This window comes from Oncorhynchus keta, chromosome 1 (genome assembly GCF_023373465.1).
Source record: "Oncorhynchus keta strain PuntledgeMale-10-30-2019 chromosome 1, Oket_V2, whole genome shotgun sequence".
NCBI classification, from domain to species: Eukaryota; Metazoa; Chordata; class Actinopteri; order Salmoniformes; family Salmonidae; genus Oncorhynchus; species Oncorhynchus keta.
The window spans coordinates 70,856,213-70,875,125 of NC_068421.1; the positions used below are offsets into that span (position 1 = coordinate 70,856,213).

An 18,913-nucleotide genomic window follows, 5' to 3' on the forward strand; every position below is an offset into this window, starting at 1 on the left:
CTGAGGAAGTACAGTTCCCGCTCAGCCCAGTCAAAACTGTTCGCTGCTCTGGCCCCCAATGGTGGAACAAACTCCCTCACGACGCCAGGACAGCGGAGTCAATCACCACCTTCCGGAGACACCTGAAACCCCACCTCTTCAAGGAATACCTAGGATAGGGTAAGTAAGGGAAGTAATCCTTCTCACCCCCAAAAAAGATTTAGATGCAAGTGGCTGTTCCACTGGATGCCATGAGGTGTATGCACCAATTTGTAAGTCGCTCTGGATAAGAGCGTCTGCTAAATGACTTAAATGTAAATGTAAATGTAATCTTATATACTCTAGGAACTTTTGTGCCGAATACATTACGTTGTTACAGGTGTCAAGCTTATGGGCATGTGGAAGCAGTGTGTAGGAGGAGGTTCCTAGGTGTTAGAAGTGTGCAGAAGGGCATGAGACAAAGGAATGTGTAACATTGGGGAAAGTAGTGGTATGTGTTAATTAAACGGGTGCCCATGGGGCTGGGGATCAGAAATGTCCAGTGTGAGAGAGGCAGGTGGAGGTTTCCAGGGTTAGAGTAGCACAGAAGTTGTCGTATGCTGAGGCAGTGAAGAAAGTAGAGGAAGATGGGTCAAGGGGGAGGGATCCTGAGAGGAGTGGTGTGAGTAGTAGATCTGTACCAGTATAGAGGGATAGGCCAACAAGTCATTTCAGGCTGTTGGCCTGAGATAGGACTATATATAGTTAAATAGTGGAGTTGGGTGGTGAGTGTGTAGTGTTAGATGGTAGAGTATTTGTTTATTTATTTGAATTATTTATTTATTTTCAAGCAATGCATAAGGGAAGTATACTCCAGTCTAGTAGGTGGCAGTAATGCAACATTTATTGGATGTCAACCGCGTTAAACCTCATCGAAGAAGAAGACTGGGCACGCTTCTTTACGCGTGACGTCTACACTCAGGTTTTGCATAAGGCAAACGCCTTCTGATTTCAACAGCTTCCCTGCTTTGAGGCAGAAAGCTTGGAGGTCATTTTTGAAGTTTCAATTGTTTCCCCTGTTACACATGCACATAACCTCGAAATAATGGTGTAGCAAATTTTTCTCAGTGCCTCAATTTATTTTCTAGTCATGTCACAAACGTCAATGGGATTCACTGATCAACAACAACAAGGGGCTCAGGTACAGTAACAAGCTAACAGTAGCTAGCTAACCGCTAGTTAGCTTTCTGCGGATTAGCTTGCTAGTTAAAGTAAAATGGCTTGCCAAACAAACAGTTTTCCCAAGCTAGCTACAACAACACTTTCTAGTCGCTAACTCAAACATTAGTAATTAGCAAGTTAATCAAGTAGTACTGTAGTAATACTATCGTCGATAACGCTACTACGCGATGCAAAGTATTTAGCTAAAGTTCGCATTTCAACCACTCCACTCACTACAGTGGACGACTGGCGTATGTAGTGCAGTGGAAAAGTAGAACACGACAGAGTTGAGTTTAATCTGCTATGTATATGTTATCTAGCTAATTACAATTGCTACATTTCTGTACCCTGTATAACAGAGTCAAGTTGGGGCACCCTACATTCCCACGGAGGAGGAGAAGAGAGTGTTTCGGGAATGCAACCAAGAGAGCTTCTGGTACAGATGTAAGTCATGCTACAACATTAAGGATGTATTCCAAATAGCACCCTATTCCCAAGCCCTAATCATGACTCTTGTTTCATTACACGTAAGTCATTGGACGAAGGCGTATTCTGTACAGGGAGTTTTAAGAGCGCGACGCTCTGTCTAAAAATTAACACGCATTGCTTGCAATATGTTTCTGGAAGCATGAAAGCCCATTTATGCTTGCTCTGGCAATGCGATATGTAAGGTCCATACCAAGCATTTGACGCAACCGCGGTGCCTCCGGATGCTTGTATAGGCCAAATCAGCTGCGTACTGCATTGCGCCGTGCGTCAAATGTTGTAACGATGCAGAGGGATCCGTAATAGAGTTCTGCTACCCGACAGGTTGTAGTTCATCGACTACAGCTCGGCATTCAACACCATAGTGCCCTCCAAGCTCGTCATAAAGCTCGAGACCCTGGGTCTCGACCCCGCCCTGTGCAACTGGGTACTGGATTTCCTGACAGGCCGACCCCAGGTGGTGAGGGTAGGCAACAACATCTCCACCCCGCTGATCTTCAACACTCACTGGGGCCCCACAAGGGTGCGTTCTGAGCCCTCTCCTGTACTCCCTGTTCACCCACGACTGCGTGGCCATGCACGCCTCCAACTCAATCATCAAGTTTGCGGACGACACAAGAGTGGTGGGCTTGATTACCAACAACAACGAGACAGCCTACAGGGAGGAGGTGAGGGCTCTCGGAGTGTGGTGTCAGAAAAACCCCCTCTCACTCACCAAAACAAAGGAGATGATCGGAGACTTCAGGAAACAGTAGAGGGCGCACCCTCCCCATCCACGGGACCACAGTGGAGAAGGTGGAAAGCTTAAAGTTCCTCAGCGTACACATCACGGACAAACTGAAATGGTCCACCCACACAGACAGCGTGGTGAAAAATGCGCAACAGCACCTCTTCAACCTCAGGAAGCTGAAGAAATTTGGCTTGTCACCTAAAACCCTCACTAACTTTTACAGGTGCACAATTGAGAGAATCCTGTCAGGCTGTATCACGGCAACTGCACCACCTCCAACCGCAGGGCTCTCCAAAGGTTGGTGCGGTCTGCACAACGCATCACCGGGAGCAAACTACCTGCCCTCCAGGACACCTACAGCACCCGATGTCCCAGGAAGGACAAAAAGATCATCAAGGACAACAACCACCCGAGCCACTGCCTGTTCACCCCGCTATCATCCAGAAGGCTATGTCCGTACAGGTGCATCAAAGCTGGGACAGAGAGACTGAAAAACAGCTTCTGTCTCAAGACCATCAGATTGTTAAACAGCCATCACTAGCACAGAGAGGCTGCTGGCTACATGCAGATTTGAAATCATTGGCCACTTTAATAAATGGATCACCAGTCACTTTAAATAATAGCAATTTAATGTTTACATATTACATTACTCATATGTATATACTGTATTTTATACCATGTATTGCATCTTGCCTATGCTGCTCGGCCATCTCTCATCTATATAATTATATGTACGTATTCTTATTCCATCCTTTTTACATTTGTGTGTATAAGGTAGTTGTGGAATTGTTAGATACTTGTTAGATATTATTTCCCTGTCGGAACTAGAAGCACAAACATTTCGCTACACTCACATTAACATCTGCTAACCATGTGTATGTGACAATAACATTTTATTTGATTCAGAAATGAACATTACATCTTTGGCAAAAGCTCTGGGGGACAGTTCCTGTAGCCAGCATACCAATTGCATGCTCCCTTATGTTGAGAAAATGTAGTGTGTGACATAACTGCACATTTTAGAGTGGCCTTTCATTGGCCCTAGCACAAGGTGCATCTGTATATATAAAACAGAAGAGATTATCTCCCCCAAACATTTGCTTGAGTTTTGTCGGAGTTAAGAGTGACCAAAAGTAGCTAATGGCTCTCTCTTGTCTTTGTTCATTGAGCAGAGCCAGAGATACTTTTTAAGGATATAGTAATCTCCATTGGAATATATTTTAAAGATATGGTAATCTCCATTGGAATAAACTTTAAAGATATGGTAATCTCCATTGGAATAGTATTAACGCTCATCATGTTCGTCGTCCATGCAACGTCAATGGACCCCTCGGTGCACTCTGGGTGATTCTGTGACACGGAGAGCTCTCCTTCAAGGAGGGAATGGGAGTCAATTAGGCGCTATCTCAAAAATCCAACATCTACCATGCATTTCTTAAACAAGAAATAGAACATTACACATTTTCGCAAGATGTGAAATAATTAATCTGGGGTCTGTTTTATTGTATAGTTTTGGAATTGTGACATTACGTACTTTCGAGTAAAATATACATTTCTCAATTTATACTGACTTTCAGAAGGGATTATATGACGATTAGTTTAGCGACCGTGTGACGCAGCATGACAACATGAACGTGATTGGACAAACAGTCTGTGGGGCGTTATGCGTTCTTCCATTCATGGTCCAGTGGGATTCCTTTCTCTAATATCTCTGGCAGAGCTGCTAAACGCAGCGATCGTGTGACCGGAAGGAACAGTTAATGGCTTTACTAACGGAGGAAGTCCATAATGATTTCGGCTTTTGGGCAGGACCGGGCCGGGCCTTAAATTTGGCAGAAGCAATCGGGCCTGTGTTGGGCAGGGCAGAGCCTGAACGTAGCGAGTGTGGCTAAAATAAGTATGAATGCTCTTACTTCTGCGGAGGCAGCCTCGCAGTAAATGCTGTACAGCCACTGCATATGTCGTATTGACCATGCAGAATCGTTAACGCCTCAACTCGTTCAAATTACCCATACATACTCGGATGTCATACATTTCAATGGAGACGTCCACAACGGAGTGAATGCGCAATGCCCTCTTGCGGTTGAAGGCTCCGTCGTGAGACAGAAACTGCATACTTACATTTTTTCTGACTTTGCCTCGTCTTCAGTTCAGCCAGTCTGCCAAAGAGCAGGGAGTTAACAAAACAGAAGATAAATGTGGTTTTCGGTGATGGCTTCATGGTATAGTTCGTAACTTGTAAACAATTACCCATAGCAATAAGTGAGTACTATTTGAATAGTAATGTTAAATAATACACATTGGCTGTTAAGCTAATTATATTAAGACTGTTGCTTCCCATTTAAGTTTGATGGTAATTACATTTTTATGATAATTGTTAGGTGGAGAGGTTGGTAGCTGCAATGCTATGTTCAACCTAGCCTAGCTTTTAGCTAACGTTAGCTATCTGCTCTGCAAGCTGGCTTGACTTCGTTAGATAAACAAGTTGAGGAAAAAGTAACTAAAGAAAACATTTATCATATGAGACAATGTATTTATCCTGTCTTGAATGAAAAGGTCATTTTGCAATCTCCCAAAATAAACGTGATCTCTGACAAGACAGGCTCTCCATCTTGCATTACAAACACTACACTTCTCGGTTCAGTATTTTATTTTATTTTTTGTTTTTTCATGCTTTTTTTTATTTTTATTTATTTTAATTAACAACAAATCAATACATAAAGCACATGAGGGAACACAAGCATACATAGATTACAAACAATGGAAAATCGAGCTAGGGGGTATAATATCACATTACACTTACACAAGGACCTTAAGGGACATGCATATACTTACAATTCTAACAGCTTTTTTGTTTGTAGAGCATTTAACCGTCTTAAAATACAGTTCAATTTCTTTTTGTAGGATACGAAAATGTGGTTTTCTGTTTGTAAATTTACATTTGTGTATATGAAATTTGGCCAAAATAATAATGAAATTAATTACATAAAATTGATTCCGCTTATTTCTATTGTATGTAAAGAATCCAAACAGTACATCTCTCCACAATAGTGTAAAATCTTAATAAATGTGTTCAATTATAAACCTACCGATGTCTTGCCACAGTTTTCTTACATGCATACAATGCCAAAAAAGATGCACAACTGTTTCTGGGTGGTCATTACAAAAGGAGCAATTTGAGTTGATGTTTTCCTTAAACTTCTTCATATAGTGGTTGGCAGGATAATATTTATGAATAATTTTAAAGGAAACTTCCTTAATTTTGTTAACAAGTAGGTATGTTTGTGGCAACATCCAAACTTTTTTCCAACAGATATTATCAATAAATCCATTCCAATAAGGCATGACATAAGGTATAGATAGATACAACATCCTGCTGAAACAAGGATCGTATCGCTCTGTTGTTGAATGGACCAAAAGAGAAACAAATCTTTCCTACTGATGAGCCAACAGGGTCAATAGAACATAGCAACACCTGAGGGAATGGCATCTAAAACAATTGCAAAATCTTTAGGTGTTACAGGGACCTTGTAAAGTGATAAGAATTCTTTATAACTGAGTAAAAGACATCTGCATTTACCAGTTGGCTCACCAATAGGATATTATTTCTGAACCAATATTCTAAAAACAGAGGTATTTTTATACAATATATCCCGATTATTCCATATATAATATCTGTGTGGAGAAAAATTGTGTTTATAAATCAAGGACCATGACAAGAAAACCTGCCGATGAAAAGCAGAAAGTTTCACTGGAACTTTGTCAATATTATAATTGCAAAACAACATGAAGTTAAGGCCACCAAAAGTAGAGAAGACATGATGAGGAATAAAATTCCAGATAGAAGTGGGTCTTCTTAGGAATTGTTTTATCCAATTGATCTTGAAAGTATTATTTAAAGTAGTAAAATCCAGAAAATTCAGTCCACCATTCTCATAAGTGTTCATTACAACAGTTTTCCTAATGTAATGGGTACGGTTTCTCCAAAGAAAGTTGAAAAAGCATCTGGTCTATCTCCTTGCTTATTTTACTGTCAAGATATAAAGATAGAGCACCATATGTTAGTCTAGAGATACCTTCAGCCTTGGTTATTTGGACTCTACCTTTTAAAGATAAGTCCCTCTGTAGCCATTGATTTAGTTTCTTCTGGGTTTTTTTAATAAGAGGGTTAAAATTTAGCAAGCCTCTAGACTTCTGATCCTTTGTAATGGTTATGCCTAAATATGTAAGTTCTTCTTTTACTGGAATACCATAATATGAAGGTGTCACACAATCTTTGACGGCCATGAGTTCACATTTGTTAATGTTAAGAAATAGACCAGACGCTTTGGAAAAGGATTGTATCACATTGATCGATATGGGAATTTGGTTAGCGTCTTTCAGAAAAACTGTAGTATCGTCAGCCAGCTGGCTTATAATAATTTCTTTACCAGCTATGGAAATACCTTGTACAGGACTATTATTTAAAGAATTTGCAAGAAGTTGGGTGATTAATAAAAACAGGTACGGAGAGATAGGACAACCTTGCCTAATTCCTCTCTTTAACTCAAATCTAGGTGAGGTGTCATATTTCAATTTGATAGAGCTGTTACCATTTGCATAGAGAGTCTTAATAGCCTTACAGAAAAAAATCCCCAAAGCCAAGTCTCAAGGGAGTGGAAGAGAAACTGATGCTCTACTGTGTCAAATGCTTTATAAAAATCTAAAAATAATATGAAGCTATCCTCAGTTATTATGGTCTGCTAAATGGTAGCTATCCTCAGTTATTAGGTCTGAGTAGTCTAATACTAGTCTGACATTGTTAGAAATATGTCTGTTCCTCATGAAGCCAGACTGTGTTTCATCAATGATTGCATCCAGAACTTCTTTAATTATTTTTGCAAGTAGTGAGGCTAATATCTTATAGTCATTATTAAGAAGACAAATTGGACGCCAGTTATCGATGAGCAGCACTTCATTTTTAGGCTTAGGTATCAGTGTTATTAACCCCCGACTCATTGTAGGGGGGAGAACATTGTTTTTAATACTCTCTAAAAAAAGACTTCAAATAGGAAGGGAGCTACTTGTTCAGAAAATTATTTGTAAAATTCTGATGTAATTCCATCAACACCTGGTGATTTATTGTTCTTTAGATGTTTGATAGACTCTATAATCTCTTCAACTTTGATGGGTTCATCACACTGTTTAGATTCTATATCACTGATAGAGTGAACATTATTCAGTGAGTAAAAAACATATCTGTGGATTCCTGACAGTACGTAGAGCTATACAATTTTCTGTAAAAATTGCTGCAGTATTTAGCGATTAATTTTTGGTCATCTGTAATAACACCATCAATGTTTAACTTATGGATAGTGTTATTTTTAGAGTGAAATTTCTCAAGTCTAAAGAAATAGGATGAATTCTGTTCTCCCTCCTCAATCCATTTTTTCCTAGATCTAATAAAGGCTCCTTCTGCTTTTAATTTATATATATTATCCAGTTTATTTTGAAACTCAATTAGTTCCATCTTCTCCTCCCCCAAGAGGTCAGCTGGGGACCTCTTCTCGGTTCAGTAGCTGGGCAAGACTCTGTGAAGATGACGTACAGTAGGGCGTAATGAAATGCGTCACGATGTGAACGGGTCAACTTTCTAGAAGCATTAGACCAGAACCAAGATACTGTTAGATGTCTAAGTTTGACACGAGAAAGCTATTTTGTAGTTTTACATTGTGCCCGTTGCTTACACAAAAATGAGAAAAACAAATTAAAATAACCATGGTTTTCAAACTACTCAGCATATAGGTTACTGAAGGTAAAATTCCAGCTCATCACTAGAAAATTATGCAATTTTTCAGCGCTAATGTTAAGGGTGCCGCACTAGACAGGTGTGTTCAATATTTCAACTTGTGCGGTGTGGTGGTGCAGACGGAAGTACACGCAGACTCCTCAACAAACTAGCGTTTAGCGATTTAAAAAGCGAAACACATCTGCGTCAAGTATGGAAAATGTGGGCTAGACATCCGGCAAAACAAAACATATATGCAACTGGTGGACACGGTATGACATGCTTACCAGACCACGCATTTGTGACTCATATCTGGGGTGTATTCATTATGCTGATTATGTTGCAAAACATTTCTTAAACAGAAACGAACGGGGAGGGACTTAGCTGTATTTCTCCAATAGAAACTCTTGTTTTAGTGTCAATTTTGGGGGGGGGCTATTGATTACACCCAGGGGTTAAATTGGTCCGAGTCCGAGACAACACCTGTGATCCAAATGAGAGCCAGGTGGAGCTAAGACCAGGTACCTTTTTGTTATTTTAATTATCTAATGAAACATTTTTGTCCAGATTTAATTTTCCACAGCCAACAGCACATGTAAGCAATGGCAAAAAAAAGAAACATAATAGTTTACCTGTTTAATTGTTCAGCATGTCACATTCTATGCGAGAAAATAATATTCCTCTTGAGGCGCATTCAAATTACAAGTGCCTTACAGGGAGAGAAATGTACCTGCCCAGTCATTGTAGCCTACAACATTCTTATTGCAGTTGCGGGAAACACACCTTTTAAAGCCGTCTTGATGGCCACTGTTAAAAGAGGATCACTGAGTTTTCTAGTGTTACTAGGCTACACTTTTTTTCTCAAATCCAAGTAATGAGTAAAATGAGCTGTTTTAGAACCGGAGTTTTTAGCAGCAGCATGGTTTATATGCTTTCCGGGTGCCAATGGCATTACGTGCATAGGGACAGTGCTGGCCCTAGCCTTTTGGCGGCACCTCGCGAGCAAAACATTTTGGTGGCCCCCCTCTTGATGGATAGGAGAGAGAGACTTGGTTTAAAAAATTTTAAAAAATCCTGCAATTCTACACATTTTGTCATGATTTATGCCATGTTAATCTGATATCAGTGAGAATGACAAAATCAATGGGGGCCCACTGGAGGGCAGGGCCCCTGGGAACGTAAAGCTTGTGGACAATAAGGCTGAACATTGAATGTTTTATGTAATTCTGCCATGATTACAAGTTTATACTAATTTAGCAATAAAAAAAATTGTTAGCTGACATGGCTAATTCAGTGACTGTCAAATATATATATATACACACACACACACACACACACACACACACACACACACACACAGTGGCAAGAAAAAGTATGTGAACCCTTTGGAATTACCTGGATTTCTGCATAAATTGGTCATCAAATTTGATCAGATCTTCATCTAAGTCACAAAAATAGACAAACATAGTGTGCTTAAACTAATAACACACACATTATTGTGTTTTTCTTGTCTATGTTGAATACCACATTTAAACATTCGCAGTGTAGGTTGGAAAAAGTATGTGAACCCCTAGGCTAATGACTTCTCCCAAAGCTAAAGCTCTCCAGCTAACCTGGAGTCCAATCAATGAGATGAGATTGGAGATACTGGTTAGAGCTGCTTTGCCCCATAAAAAACACTCACTAAATTTGAGTTTGCTCTTCACAAGAAGCATTGCCTGATGTGAACCATGCCTCGAACAAAAGAGATCTCAGACCCAAGATTAAGCATTTTTTACTTGCATAAAGCTCGAAAGGGTTGCAAAAGTATCTATAAAAGCCTTGATGTTCATCAGTCCACGGCAAGACAAATTGTCTATAAATGGAGAAGATTCAGCACTGTTGCTACTCTCGATAGGAGTGGCCGTCCTGCAAAGAATCCTAGACTTACAGAAATATCTCAAACATGCTGACATCTCTGTTGGTGAGTCTACGATACATAAAACACCAAATAAGAATGGTGTTCATGGGAGGACAACACGGAAGAAGCCACTGCTGTCCAAAAAAAACATTGCTCCACGTCTGAAGTTTGCAAAAGTGCACCTGGATGTTCCACAGCGCTACTGGCAAAATATTCTGTGAACAGATTAAACTACAGTTGAGTTGTTTGGAAGGAACACACACCACTATGTGTGGAGAAAAAAAGGCACAGAACACCAACATCAAAACCTCATCCCAACTGTAAAGTATGGTGGAGGGAGCATCAGCCTCAGCTTGCTATCATCGACGGAAAAATTAATTACTATGTTTATCAAGGCATTTTGCAGGAGAATGTTATGCTTTCTCCATCTATTGAAGCTCAACAGAAGTTAGGTGATGCAACAGGACAACGAGCCAAAACACAAGTAAATCAACAACAGAATGGCTTCAACAGAAGAAAATATGCCTTCTGTAGGGGCCCAGTCAGAGTCCTGACCTCAACCCGTTTGAGATGCTGTGGCATGACCTCGAAAGCGGTTCACACCAGACATCCCAAGAATATTGCTGAATTGAAACAGTTTTGTAAAGAGGAACGGTCCCAAATTCCTCCTGACCGTTGTGCAGACCTGATCTGCAACGACAGAAAACGTTTGGTTGACGTTATTGCTGCCAAAGGAGGGTCAACCAGTTATTAAATCCAGAAGTTCACATACTTTCTCCACCCTGCATTGTGAATGTTTACACGGTGTGTTCAATAAAGACATGAAAACATAATTGTTTGTGTGTTATTAGTTTAAGCAGACTGTTTGTCTATTGTTGTGACCTAGATGAAGATCAGATCAAATTTGATGACCAATTTATGCAGAAATCCAAGTATTTCCAAATGGTTCCCATACTTTTTCTTGCCACTGTACTCTACTGGTCAAATGTTTTAGAACACCTAGTTATTCAATAGTTTTTCTTTATTTTTACTATTTTCTACATTGTAGAATAATAGTGAAGACTGTGATATGTGCTTTTTGTCAGTATATATTTAGGCTAGTACATTATATCATCCCCTCAGCTGAGCCCACCAACTACGGACCTTCCAAATCCCAATTTAACCACTGATTACACCCCAGGTTTACCCCTTCTGTTTCTCTCTGATTTCTCATTTACTCAAGTTTGTAGCTACTGAAGTGTTTTGAGCATGCATTGTTGAAATAAAGAGTTATAAGGATGTATAGATTCTGTATGCACTAATGACATCATTATGTATTCACAGCCCTTCCATTAACTGCTGTGGCAGTGTCTGTAGCTCAAGCACTCGTTATGAAAGGTACGTTTAATGCTCAGTCCAGTGAGATTGTAATTCAAATATCAGCCTCTAATGCCTTTCATTGGGTTAGAAAGTAAAGTCAATCTCTCCCTTTCAGGAGTCCTTGCACCCTCACCACGATTTGGTTCCCTGCCTAAAGTAGCTAGTAAGTGAAGGCTGAATATGAGGCTTTTCAGTGTCCTGCTGGAATTCAAAATGTGTATGTATATGTACCAGTGTCATGTCTATGGGAATATTCACTTTTGTGTGCGTGGTGTCTATTTTCAGTTGCTGGTCTGTTTGGGTACATTGGCGGGAAGATCTCTTACACAAAGATATGTCAGGAGAAGTTCAAAAATCTGGAGAATTCCCCATTGGGTGAAGCCCTAAGACAAGGACAACGTCATATCCCTCAACAGTTAGTATTGCATCTAATCTCCTTTCCCCATTGTGGTAACTGGTTATTGTTTTGACATCTTACCAAGTTACATTTTCATTGGAACCAGGTTTGCTCCTCAGAACCCATCAGAGTTGGGAGATCCTAACCAGGCTTTTTTTGAACAAGCCTCCCAGTCAGTGGCGGAACCTCGCACCCAAGCAGACTCCTTCAGCTACCCTAGTGACTTCTCCTATAGTGATCAGGGTGCTCTGTTGAGCCCTCCCCTCGGTGAGTCTGACCCCACAGGAGCTGCAGCTGATGTCAACCAACCAGGTACGGACATCAGGATTTACATGTTGTTATTACAGACATGGATAATGCTCTCTCACTCATCCTTGTTTTATTCTCAGAATTGTCTTCAAGATGAATGTTATTTAGTTTAAGTAAAGAGAGCATTTGAGAACATTATCTCACTTTTGAATCAGCTGTGGTTGGAATTCTACAGATTTTGTATTGGCCCTGGCCGGACGCCTTGAATAGCAGTTTTCTCTGAAAGGTTTCCTCCCCTCACTGCCTTTTTAGTCCCTCCTTACTTGGATGATGAGACTCCCAAAAAGAGACCAACCCTGTACGAGGACCTACGAAGCAGAAACCGTGAGAACTATGAGGTTACCCTGACCCAAAAGGCAGACATTCTGCTCAAGTCCCCGGCTGAAACACCTGTTCCGAAGAGAGATGGTGATTCATTCCCCACAGAGATCTGTTGTTATTGGGACTATTTACATATGGTGCTTACAATGGGGGTATGATTATTCAGTGTCAACAACAGTGCTCACATACTTGGACATCAGTGTCTTTGGCCAGAGCAGGGGGTCTGTATCAAGGAACATGCTAAGATATGCTAACATTTGCTTTTTAGTTTGTAGCAATAATTATCCATGCAGGCTGCCTCACATCCAGCCGTGATTGGGAGTCCCATAGGGCGGCGCACAATTGGCACAGCGTCGCCGGGGTAGTCATTGTAAATAAGATTTTTTCTTAACTGACTTGCCTAGTTAAATAAAGGTTAAATAAATGTTTTTTTAAATGTAGCCTTTTATAATTGTTGAATTAAACAAACACAATATTCCGGGTGCATTAGTGAACTATATTGCATAGACATACAGAGCCAGTCAAAAGTTGTCACACCTACTCATTCCAGGGTTTTTCTTTATTTTGACTATTTTCTACATTGTAGAATAATAGTGAAGACATCAAAACTAACACATATGGAATCATGTAGTAAACCAAACAGTGTTAAATAAATAAAAATTCATTTTTATATTTGAGATTCTTGAAAGTAGCCACCCTTTGCCTTGATGACAGCTTTGCACACACTTGGCGTTCTCTCAACTTGCTTCACCCGGAATGCTTTTCCAACAGTCTTGAAGGAGTTTCCACATATGCTGAGTCCTTGTTGGCTGCTTTGCCTTTACTCTGCGGTCCAACTCATCCCAAACCATCTCAAATGGGTTGAGGTCGGGTGATTGTGGAGGCCAGGTCATCTGATGCAGCACTCCTCCTTGGTCAAATAGCCCTTAAACAGCCTGGAGGTGTGTTGGGTCATTGTCCTGTTCAAAAACAAATGATAGTCCCACAAAGCGCAAACCAGATGCGATGGGGTATCGCTATCGGAATGCCGTGGTAGCCATGCTGGTTGTGTGCCTTGAATTCTAAATAAATCCCAGACAGTGTCACCAGCAAAGCACTCCCACACCATCACACCTCCTCCTCCATGCTTCAAGGTGGGAACCACACATACGGAGATCATCAGTTCACCTACTCTGTGTCTCACAAAGACACTGCATTTGGAACCAAACATCTCAAATTTGGACTCATCAGACTGAAGGACAGATTTCCACCAGCCTAATGCCCATTGCTCGTGTTTCTTGGTTCAAGCAAGTCGCTCCTTCTTATTGGTGTCCTTTAGTAGTGGTTTCTTTGCAGCAATTCAACCATGAAGGCCTGATTCACAGTCTCCTCTGAACAGTTGATGTTGAGATGTGTCTGTTACTTGAACTCAGTGAAGCATTTATTTGGGCTGCCATTTCTGAGGCTGTTAACTCTAACAAACGTATCCTCTGCAGCTGAGGTAACTCTGGTTATTCCTTTCCTGTGGCGGTCCTCATGAGAGCCAGTTTCATCATAGCGCTTGATGGTTTTTGCGACTGCACTTGAAGAACTTTCAAAGTTCTTGACATTTTCTGCATTGACTGACCTTCATGTCTTTAAAGTAATGATGGACTGTCACTTCTCTTTGCTTGTTTGAGCTGTTCTTGCCATAATATGGACTTGGTCTTTTACCAAATAGGGTATCTTCTGTATCTACCCCTACCTTGTCACAACACAACTGATTTCCTCAAACACATGAAGAAGGAAAAAAATTACACTAACTTTTAACAAAGCACACCTGTTCATTGAAATGCATTCCAGGTGACTACCTCATGAAGCTGGTTAAGATAATGGCTCCCTAGTGGCGCAGCGGTTTAAGGCACTGCATCTCAGTGCTTGAGGCGTCACTACTGACACCCTTGTTCGATTCCATGCTGTATCACAACCGGCTGTGATTGGGAGTCCCATAGGGCGGTGCTCAATTGGCCCAGCATCGTCCGTGTTTGACCGGTGTAGGTTGTCATTGTAAATAAGAATTTGTTCTTAACTGACTTGTGTAGTTAAATAAAAAAATATATAAATAAAGTTTTTTTTAAATTGATGTCTTCACTATTCTACAATGTAGAAAATAGTAAAAATAAATCAACTCTGGAATGAGTAGGTGTCCAAATATTTTGACTGGGACTGTATGTCTGATTCTCTGTATGGTTATTTTGTCTCCACAGTGAAAAAGAACCAATATGGAGATGCATGGGACGAGTGAAGAGTCTGCTTCAGGAGCCAGTGATCAGCTGCTGCACCAGGAGAAGAAGGCAAGAGGGCACATGTAGTATACACAAGACCTCTGCTTTTTATGCAATCATGTCTGAAAAACACGTTTGACGTTTCCGAAGTGATGAATGCAAAATCATATATTGTCAAAAGGTTAACATGAATAGCAGCTTTCTAGAATTGTCCAATGCAGTTGAATGCAGCCAACATGCTTACCACTGTGTATCAGTGGAGGCTGCTGAGGGGAGGACTGCTCATAATAATGGCTGGAATGGAGTCAATTGAATGGTCTCAAACATGTCTCCATTCCAGCCGTTATACTTCATTTCCAGCCATTATTATGAGCCATCCTCCTATCAGCAGCCTTCGCTGCTAAGTTTCCATCCCGTCATTTTAGCATTGTAACTGGGTCTTATTCAAATGTGAATGTTCAGTATTACCAGTGAGCTCATACTGTTTTGAAGGTTTATCTGTAAGTCCTAAATTAATATAATTGAATATGTCCATTTGGTGTTATCTGGACCGTATCTGGCATCAGATTATTGCGTTGAGGGTGGCAGATCAGATTATGATGCTATATGATGTAAAAGCAGAATGTTGAGGGCCTCTTTGAAGACCATCTTAGCACAGGTGGACATCTGAAGGTTTAGTTTGGCAGGGTTTTGTCTCAGTAATAATGGATAGGTCCCCTTGTTTTTTCCCCTGTCAAAAGTAACATAAAACAAAAGCTGCGTTGACTGAGATGTCCTCCAGGACCAAGCTTACCCAGATTCTCTGGTCTGTTGACTTTTCAGCAAGGTGTGGCGCAGACATAAAAAAAAAATAGCACTGTGTAACACGTATCTCTTTCCTTCTGTTTATGTTTTGTCAAACAACTGTGTTGATTATTAAATCATAGCCAAATTGGTTTCGGTGTGCCGGCTGTAGTCATCTCTCATTTATGCTCTATACCAGGGATCATCAACTAGATTCAGCCCCGGGCCAATTATTATTATTTTTTCTTGAGATGATGGTCAGGGGGCCGGAACATAATCACAAGTAATTTGCTTGCAGACTGTAAGAACCCCAAACTGACTAAAATATACTAATTGCAAACCTTGCTTACATTTGTATAAAATCACACCTACTGTATCACTATGCGTGGAATACTTTGGAACTGATTTCCAAAATGTAATTCCCTTAGAGCTGATTTGCTGGTGTTTTTAGTCTTAAGCCCCCCAAAATAATAATTAAATATGTATTTTTTGCTCCAAAAACTTGAGGGGCCAAGTCAAATCACCCACGGGCCGACAGTTGGGGGACTTTAATACTGTATGCTAGTTTTGTTTGTTTGGTTGACTGACTGACTTACAAACGCATGCCAAAGTAGAAGTTGGCCCAAGTGATTTTCTCTCATAGACTACTTATGACCCAGAGTCTCATGCAAACCACGCACCAATACATGAAATAACATGCCCCAAGGGCCTCTGATCGTTCTGTCTCTGCTGGAGTATGAATTGGAGGGGTGTTAACGTTCATAATGAAAAGAATATGGCTCAGCCATCTCAGATCTTTTCAACAATGCTGTGATGGCTGTCCCTCGGCAGTGACTGCTTCATGTTGTCATCCTGAATACACACAAACCTCAACACAAGTCATCAAGGTATTTAACTGAGGTAAAAACGCAATTTTTATTTTTGGTAGAACTTTTACAAAATCATTACTTCATGTCCATTTGCAATGCATCGCCTGAATTGGACTCCCATGGTTTGTAAAACATACTTGGGCGAGAACAGACAAGGATCATTAGAATTGAGTACACAAACTTTGGGTGTAGACAGTGTGTTTTAGCTTTGCACACCCTCTATTGGTGCAGCAGGGGCTTGCTGTTGCTTACACTCTTCACACACATGGTGGCAGTATCTAAAAGAGGCAGAGAAACCTGTTAATGTTAACTCGCCAACCGCTTTAGTATAATCTCGGAAACCCATAACTAAAATCTTAAGTGATTACATTGGATGCTATGTTACGTGTGTCTGTCCACGAGAGATTAAGCTTTAGTATCACTCACACCAACATGCAATAAATACAATTCTTATGCTAGTGCCTTAACTTGAACCTAAAAGATAACCCACTGGCATGATAAGGTTTAAGCCACATAGATACCAGCTATCTCCCTGTTACATAATCCCTTCAGAAAAAAAGACTACCATGGGCAACAGAAGTGACAAAGTCCTCAGCTCTACTCACCTGTGTCCTGGGCCAGAACCACGCCCTCCAAATGGGCCGGGTCCAAAACCATATTCAGATTCTGGACCAAAGACGGGCCCAAGTCTCTGGAACTTATTTCTGCAGGTTGTAACATACGAAGCCTTCCCCACTGCATAACCAAGGACACCAGCCGCTGAAGGGACAAGTTCATTGGTCATAAACATGTTAAAACTCTGTAATACAGGTTGTCTAGCTGCCACTTTTGGAATATCCAAAGGAGTCTATCCACTTTTTATGAATCAGTGTTTATCTAGCAGCTGCGCATTTGTCACAGAGTAGGGAGCAGCAACTGAGTCCAATAGTCCCATCAGCACTGAGACAGATGTGTAACTAAGTCACCATAGAAACCAGGTTTCCCCAAACACAAGTATGGGAAACACACATGATGAAACCTGCTGGACAGAACCCTCTACTTCCACTTATGGGCTCACAGCTTACCTGCTAGTTTTGGGAATGGGCCAAGTCTCTTTGATGCACTCCAAACTCCTGCAACAAAATATTATACAGTGCATGTTTGTTTATGATGTTAAACCTGGACCTTGATTTAAGCTATGACTAATGTTATGTGAGTGTCTTACCTTTGTAGATGAGCCCCCCAGTGACAGCCATGCTTCCCAGAGAGAGGGGAAGAGCTGAGAGGAACATGAGAACAGAGGTTAGTAGTTGTACCAATTTACAGCAGCCGGAATCAATCAAACCTGCACTACAATAACCCCACACTGAGGACAAATCAACTTGTTCCTGTGGTGCGAAGGTATTGTTATAATCAAAGGGAGTCCTGTTTTTTCCCCACACCACTTAGTTAGAATGTGAAGTAGTGTGACACGGATACACTTGTTTTCTAACGGAGTGGGTTTCATTTTCAGCTTTATTTATATCATGCCTTTTCACTGAGCTTCTGTAATGGAGCTCATTAACCCCTCTGGTGACTGATGGTCAAAGAACAAAGCGTTAAAAAAAGGTTTAAAGTCCTCTTCCGAAGTAACACTTTGAATAGAGGCCCATCATCAATCGCCAACAGCATACTCAGATGGGGCAATATTTTAGCTCTGAGACAGGATTTGGAAGCAGACGGTAGAATTTGAAAACATGCCATAGCCAGAGAAAGGGGCCTGATTAAAGGGCCACTGACTTATATGACTCCTACTAATGGGTTTGCTGTTTACAAAAGACGCACTACCTACCTGGAAATGGCGAGCAAGCCACAGAGGGTCTAGCATCAATGGAGTTTCTTTGAGAAATAACAAGCTTTTTGCAGTGTATGTGTAATTGCTTGGATTAAAAAGTTCAGCACCCTTGGTCAATACCTCTATACCAGAAGCTCTCTTCCTTGCAATCCTTCCAGATTTGTCTCACGTCGTCTCTGTGGATGTGTTGATCTCCGTGTTGACACTGGGACACACCAGACAGGTCAGAGATTGGACGTCACCCACACCATACAGTTCACTAATCGTGTCTGAGTATTGTGTGTGCGTGTTTCACCTTCTTCCACGGGGTGGCTCCCTCTGCCTTCACTGTTACTGTTTTCTCAAGGGTTTCAGAGCTCATGATGTCAAGTGTTTGAAATAATCTCTTATTTGCTCAAATACTCTGCTCAACTTTTCACTTGGACCTGAATTACCTATGGTCTTCGTTTCTACTCCTTTCGCTTTACTCTAGTATTTTCCTCGTCTACAAAGCCTCTCTCACTCCTCCCTTTTTGAGTAAACACTGAAGAGGCCCTGCCCACCAAAAGGTCTGTTGAAAAAGCCTTTAATACAGACACCGGAAAATCTCTCTCTCGCTTGCTCACACACAGGTCAAAGCTGTCCTAATAAAAGCTATTTAGTGATTATTTATATGTTATAATGCCATGATGCAATTGGACAGAAACCTCCAATTCATGAAAATCCCATAGTCATTCAACTCACCTTTGAACATGTTTCTTTACCCCAGCCAGTATAA

General features: G+C 40.9%; 2 protein-coding genes across 3 annotated transcripts; one reads left to right on the forward strand and one right to left on the reverse strand.

Moving 5' to 3' along the window:
• Positions 1 to 938: 938 nt before the first annotated feature.
• ociad1 (OCIA domain containing 1) lies at positions 939 to 15,626 on the forward strand. 2 transcript variants are annotated; one of them, XM_035784383.2, is made up of 8 exons: positions 939 to 1,159; positions 1,539 to 1,623; positions 11,386 to 11,439; positions 11,537 to 11,584; positions 11,707 to 11,836; positions 11,925 to 12,130; positions 12,380 to 12,535; positions 14,674 to 15,626. In XM_035784383.2, exons 1-8 carry the CDS (start codon positions 1,109 to 1,111, stop codon positions 14,709 to 14,711), a joined length of 768 nt encoding a protein of 255 aa, XP_035640276.1. In that variant the 5' UTR covers positions 939 to 1,108; the 3' UTR covers positions 14,712 to 15,626. The 2 variants fall into 2 exon arrangements, with proteins under 2 accessions (XP_035640276.1, XP_035640286.1); XM_035784393.2 differs by lacking the exon at positions 12,380 to 12,535 and having other exon boundaries at positions 940 to 1,159.
• Positions 15,627 to 16,364: 738 nt separating this feature from the next.
• ociad2 (OCIA domain containing 2) lies at positions 16,365 to 18,660 on the reverse strand. The gene is made up of 6 exons (XM_035784462.2): positions 18,452 to 18,660; positions 18,277 to 18,361; positions 17,548 to 17,601; positions 17,408 to 17,455; positions 16,949 to 17,102; positions 16,365 to 16,621 (listed from the first exon to the last, which is right to left on the reverse strand). The coding sequence occupies exons 1-6, from the start codon at positions 18,515 to 18,517 to the stop codon at positions 16,546 to 16,548; spliced, it is 483 nt and encodes a 160-aa protein (XP_035640355.1). The 5' UTR covers positions 18,518 to 18,660; the 3' UTR covers positions 16,365 to 16,545.
• Between the last annotated feature and the right edge of the window lie 253 nt (positions 18,661 to 18,913).

Bases quoted from the DNA above. Each gene is read 5' to 3' on its own strand.
- ociad1 (XM_035784383.2), top strand. From the start codon at position 1,109: ATGTCACAAACGTCAATGGGATTCACTGATCAACAACAACAAGGGGCT. The intron at 1,160-1,538 runs GTACAGTAACAA...CCTGTATAACAG, and splicing joins AACAACAACAAGGGGCTCAG to AGTCAAGTTGGGGCACCCTA. The intron at 1,624-11,385 runs GTAAGTCATGCT...ATGTATTCACAG, and splicing joins AGAGAGCTTCTGGTACAGAT to CCCTTCCATTAACTGCTGTG.
- ociad2 (XM_035784462.2), bottom strand. From the start codon at position 18,517: ATGAGCTCTGAAACCCTTGAGAAAACAGTAACAGTGAAGGCAGAGGGA. The intron at 17,602-18,276 runs GTATTGACCAAG...TGTTCCTCTCAG, and splicing joins AGAGAGCTTCTGGTATAGAG to CTCTTCCCCTCTCTCTGGGA. The intron at 17,456-17,547 runs GTAAGACACTCA...ATTTTGTTGCAG, and splicing joins TGGGGGGCTCATCTACAAAG to GAGTTTGGAGTGCATCAAAG.